Source organism: Clinocottus analis, unplaced genomic scaffold (genome assembly GCF_023055335.1).
Source record: "Clinocottus analis isolate CAN_PGR_092001 unplaced genomic scaffold, fCliAna1.0.p SCAF_14, whole genome shotgun sequence".
Taxonomy (NCBI): Eukaryota; Metazoa; Chordata; class Actinopteri; order Perciformes; family Cottidae; genus Clinocottus; species Clinocottus analis.
This window is the reverse complement of record NW_027175865.1, coordinates 18237900-18243899: the sequence shown is the minus strand read 5'-3', so window position 1 is coordinate 18243899 and position 6000 is coordinate 18237900. Positions and strand designations below refer to the sequence as shown.

Here is a 6000-nt window from a genome sequence, read left to right as displayed (position 1 = left end):
AAAATACAAAGATTTTCAACAGATGTTACAATATAAAATATGAAAATGCAGTATATACATATATGTGTATATAAATATATATATATATGTACATATAAATACATATGTATACATACATATCTATCTATCTATCTATCTATCTATCTATCTATCTATCTATCTATCTATCTATCTCTCTCTCTCTCTCTCTCTCTCTCTCTCTCTCTCTCTCTCTCTCTCTCTCTCTCTCTCTCTCTCTCTCTCTCTCTCTCTCTCTATATATATATATATATGTATAGATGCATACATTAATATTAACACATATCCCTTATCCTCAAAACACCAAGTGAGGGACTATCGTATGAAAGAATACAGTTCAATCTTTCCAAAAGACTTTTACACACTTGGCAATCCATGACAAGGAGCACAGAAGCTTTGCTGTTTTTCTGGTGAAATAACCCATTGAGACACTTAAGGTGTACCTCCATTCACAGGTCTCCATACACTGAATACTTGCAAAGCTTTTTTCTAATATGATTTCAACAATATAGATTCGTCCTAAATGGTCAACTCTATGTTAGTACTGGCCGACCAAGCTTTAGGGCTGATCTACACCAGATTACACAACAGTTGATGGCGTGTTAAGCCATTTCAGATTATAGCTCTTTAATTTATTTTTTCCACCATACCGTGACCAAACATAAGAGAAATGTTAATACAATTTATGTTTTTAAAAAAAAATTTTTTAATGCTTTATAATTTGTCTTAATTTGAGATGATGCTTAGAAAGCTACAATAATGTGAGATGGTTTTAGTCTCAGCAGCATCTGGCATCACTGTTCTGGGGTCAGCTCTCAGTCTTTGTGAACGCTTATGCTGTACATATGTTTCCGAAAATAGAAAAAGTACCAATGCAGCATCTCATGTCTAAAACGATGTAAACTCCATTATTAAATACTACGATTATTATTCATTTAGTTATCGTTCTCCTTCACGTAACGGTCATGTGTCGTTCCTCCTCATCTGTCCCGTACGTGTCCCCATGGCAACATCCTCCGGCCGTCGATACGTCACAGCGGCTGTTTCCCATTGTCCACATAACATGCTGCTAAAAGGAGAGCCGCCTTGTTCCTTGTAGTAAATACGAACTACAAAGTGAGTGCTGCTTTCCCACGTTGTCGTTTCCCTCTACGATTCAGCACGATGTCGTTTAGTTGGATTTAACCACGCGTTTTGTTGCCTCGAACTCCTAATTATCAGCTAGCCGGCTAAGCTAGCTAGCTCAGCTGTGCTTTGTGACTGGCGCCTGCTGTTGCTAATAATGCTAATGCTAATTTACGATTTGCACAGTTTTGCTTCTTTTCTCGGTCTTTCGTCGTTCGGCCGGCTAGACTTTCTCACACTTCTCTGTCATACTTGTATCTGCGTGGAGCCTATGGAGCGGTGTGTGTGTGACAATGCCGTCATATGAGGAGAATGGCCACAGCTAATGCTAGCCACCGTTAGCTACTTCGCTTGGCAGACGAGGACGATGGTTGCGCTCTCACAACGGACGTGTCCGCGAGGCGTAGCTGTGCACGCGGAGACGTTTTAGCCAAGAGAGAAGCTGAGTGGATAACCAAAGAGCGCTTTGTTAGTAGTGGCGCGCTTTGTTTGCTAACACTAGGCTAACAGCAAAGGCAGTGTGCGCGCGAGGTTCGTGGCATCGAGCGAACTTCAGACCAGATAACGTGTCCGCCTAAAGCTGCGGGGCCGGATCCGACTCCGCTCGTGTGTTGTGTTTCTGCTTTCTGCTGTGACTTGGTGCCCGTTGGCCGTTTTAAAGGTGTGCAGAATGTCAACAAACACCAGTCGTGAGGCCTTTTTTTCTCGAAAGAGGGAGCAGAACCAGACCCCCCCCCCACCACCACACACACACACACACACACACACACACACACACACACACACACACATACTCTCCTCTCGATTCTGAAACCGGGATTTGACTTAATGAGAGCCCTTGTGGGTTATTTTCAGCGAACCTGTTCTTGAACAGGCAAAGAGGTTTTACTCAGCAGCCCGACATGGAGCAGGCTGAGTGGACTGTCCTGTGGAACCTAAAGACATGACAGAGAGATGCTGAGAGACCCCTCTTGTTTTACTGTCATATAGGATTCTGGGTCGTGGATCACGATCACTATTGGTGTGCCTCTGCTGTTCCACTGACATATGACGCTTTGAAGCGATAAGGTGTTTTCACTCGTGCTTTACTGGCAAATAGTATGTCCCACTGGCTCCTACCGGTTCTTACTGACATGCCACTACTGATTATGGTACAGCCTGCTGTGGGTCACTATTAAATGGCACGTCACTCGTGTTCAGCTGGCAGTCGGCGCTCTCCGCTGACATGTACTGATGGTGTGTCTCTCTTGTTTTAGTGTGTGTCGTGTTGCCGTTCGTGTTCCCTCCTACACGTTTCTGATGCTGGTCAGGATCGATGCTGAGGAAGTTAAAGAAAGAATGCTTCCTGCTTCCCAAACACATGCATCTTCACCAGAACCTTTCTATATGAAGCATGTCAAACGAGAGAGTAACACACCTTAAAAAGTCAAGTTGACTTCTGTACAAACACATAAACGCTTTGTGGGTGAAGTATATGAGATTTGTAATGTCGTGCGTGTTCACGCCTCACAGCTTGATTTTTTGTTCAGCCCGGATACTACACATATTTCGTTGAGGTTCATCTAGACTGAACTATTTGCACGTTGGTTGGTGATGTCAATGCTGTCAAACATCGTATTGGTTTCACTGTTGTCTATAAATCGTTTGCCTGTGCTGACGCAAGTTAACACACCAACTCGCGTTCAAGGTTGTCTGGTTCCGGTTGTGACTCAAAATGCAATATGTACATAACACTAATGCTTTTAATATTGAAAATGTATTTATTGCGGTGTGTGCGTGTTGCTGTTTTCTGTCCCCATTTCAGCAAGGCCAAGAAGGCAAACTGGAGGTTACCTGTCCATCATCGCTCTGTGCCACAAAGTAAAGTGTGTATTAAAATGAAAGCACATACTGCCTGATCACACATGTCTCATCCCTCTGGGTAGTGGAGGTGCGTTGCGTCATCTCGGAAAAGCAGTCCGGCATATGTCACTGGATCTTATGGGGCGAACCGCTGTCTCTACTTTTCAAGCTTGGTGTTTTCACATTATCACTTATCTGATGCGTTGGTGCTGTATCTCCTCATAATGTGTGGGAGTAATCATCTTTAGGCAACACTTTAATCACAGGTTTCATGGGGTTGAGATTTTTCCATTTACCTGCTCACTCAAACTTTGCTTTCTTGTGGTTTCTGTTTTCAGTGGACCGCAGTCTGAAGCGCCGGCAGGTGAAGCCCCTCGCTGCCTCCCTCTTAGATGCCTTGGATTATGACAGCTCCGATGACAGCGACTTCGAAGTGGGAGATGCTTCAGGTAAGCACGTCCTTGTAATGTCTAGCAGCCTTATGTAAGATTTCATAATCAAAGAGCTGAAGAGAAAAGGATTCTCATAGGTAGGATGTGTTGCAAGCCTACTGAAGGTCCGATGACTGTGTACAACCAGCAGGATCGGACGGCACGGGTAAAGACAGCGATGAGGAAGGGTCTAAAGTGAGCGCCGCGGGTTCAGGAAGCGACTCAGACAACGATGCTGGTTCTGCAGACGATGGCATAGATGAAGAGGAGGCCAAAGCCCTGGCTGCTGACGACAACCTCACAGAAGATGAAGAGAAGAGCAAACAGCAGGCCTCCTCGGACAGCTCCACCAAAGACCCCGCCGCCGCCACCCCACCCAAAAGCCGACGCAAGAGCAAGAAAACGGCAGAGCCCGAGCTAGCGCCCGAGCTGGAGCCCAAACCGGAGCCCAAGCCGGAGCCCGAGCCGGAGTTGGAACCGGAGCCAGAGCCCGCGGCAGGGGCCGGCACCGAATCTACCTCGACATCTGGGTTGGCCAGCACGAACACAGAAGAGTCTCAGGCCGAGCCCAAGAAATGGAATTTCCGCAGGAACCGCCCCCTTCTGGACTTTACCACGATGGAGGAGCTGAACGAGATGGACGACTACGACAGCGAGGACGACAACGACTGGAGACCTACGGCGGGGAAGAAGAAAGGCAAAGCCGCCGCTCAGAAAGGAGGGCCGGAGGACGAGGACGGGGGCAGTGCCAGTGAGGATGATGACGAGGACGACGATAACGAGGACGATGACGAAGACGATGAGGACGAGGAGGACGAGGACGATGACAAAGAGGATGCCGATGGTGAAAAAAACAACAACACTAACAACAACAGTAGCAGTGACAGTGACAAAGATGTGAAGAAGCTCAAGAAGAAGACGAAGAGCAGCAACGCTTTTGATGAAGAGTTGACCAACGACAGCATGTCCCAGGGAAAAGGCAACGAGGTAAGCGCCACTCCAGCTCTCTGTCTACGCAACAAATGTATTGCATATAGCAACCAACTCATATTACTTGCAACTTATTTTTTATAAAGAATTAACGTTACAAGTATATCACTGGCTATTCCATCAAGCCACCAGTCAGAGAGACGCCGCACAGCCCACAGATTTGTAGCTTGTCTCTATTAAAGTGACAGTAATTAGTCAATTATTAAAAAGTAATGGTCTGTTAGTATTTAGATAATGGTTTATTCACACAGAAGGTTTTTGGGATTCCACATCATAGATGGGAAAAGCTGAGGCTGTTTTCTGAACGCCAGTTGAGCCACGATGACCGAATAGAGCAATGTTCATGCGACACTGTGAGGAAATGGGTTTGTCACGGAAGTTCACAGAATAGCAGTCCAGAAACATTTCCCACTATTTAGTTTTGGGCTGTACCGAATAGGGGGAATACAAAATATAAATAGCTTTATAAAAAAATTAAATAAAAGCTTTGAATGCAAAAACATTTTTTTGGTACACCCCCAAAAATTTACTTGGAAAGTGTTAGTAGTTAAATTATAGTGGGGGTTAGGTTTAGTTACTGCTTGTTGTAGTCGTTATGGCATGATAGAGTGCTTTTAGTCATAGTTGTGTTATTTCTGCATGGGTTTGGAGTCAACGGGCCGAGTGAGAGCTGCAACACTATTGAGCTGCTGAGCTGTGAGGCAAATGCAGTCCTCATTGTACTAGTTCTGTCCTCGCTGCGGAGGACTCGGGCACTCGGCCTGCACGTTGGTTACTTCCTTTGTTTGGTGCTCCATGATACCAAACAACAATATGAGTCACTAAGTCACCATATAATCCAATGAGAGGTTTAGATGGTATCATTTCTGCCTTTGTTCTAATGGACTTAGCACAGTCCATGAGCATTGTATGAGGGATTTACTAACAGTTACTGGATCTATGGTCCGATCAAAGGAGGGGACGTTGGTAAGTGGCTTTACTGTGTCTCTGTTTCCTGATTCCCCAGGATGCCTTGCTGGACCGGTCCCAAACCTGGAGCACTCAGCATATCCTGATCTGCTGCGTCTGTCTGGGAGACAACAGCGAGGACGCAGATGAGATTATCCAGTGTGACAACTGCGGGGTGACCGTGCACGAAGGTAGGCTGCTGAGTTTCAACCCATATGGAAGTGTGTCAAAGTATTTGTCCTGATCAACGACTCTGTGGCTCATCTCTTTTGGATTGGCGCCGTCTCAGACACACATAGTTAAGGCTGACCATCGAGTTGGATCGATGTGACACCGATCATTTTCAATGACTTCATTCATGACTTTATTTCCCCTTGTTGTGCTAATGTAAAGGCACTCCAGAAGAGCTGCTGCTTTTAACTTGAACAGGAAATATTTATTGACAAAAAGTTTATTTTATTCTCAACAAGAATATAAATCAGAAGTGATTATTTTAAGAAATGTTATATGATTATTAGAGTTCAAGATGAGTTGAATAATTAGAAGTTAATGAAGACAAAAACAAAACAGAAGTGCCAGATATCACTGAGTCCAGCCTCTCAAAAGTGATGACCATCTTTCAAAATATAATAAAAGAATAACCCCA

The 6000-nt window shown here is 44.9% G+C and overlaps 1 protein-coding gene across 4 annotated transcripts in view; it reads left to right on the top strand.

Moving 5' to 3' along the window:
- The first annotated feature begins 1022 nt into the window (after window positions 1-1022).
- Window positions 1023-6000, top strand: part of phf14 (PHD finger protein 14) — a 78480-nt gene continuing 73502 nt past the window's right edge. For 3 of the 4 annotated variants that reach the window (XM_068575424.1, XM_068575426.1, XM_068575427.1), the window contains exons 1-4: window positions 1023-1134; window positions 3324-3434; window positions 3565-4403; window positions 5413-5545. In XM_068575424.1, the coding sequence (XP_068431525.1) occupies window position 1134; window positions 3324-3434; window positions 3565-4403; window positions 5413-5545 (1084 nt within the window). In that variant the 5' untranslated portion in view covers window positions 1023-1133. The remainder of the gene's footprint in view (window positions 1135-3323; window positions 3435-3564; window positions 4404-5412; window positions 5546-6000) is intronic. The other variant, XM_068575425.1, reaches the window with a different exon arrangement.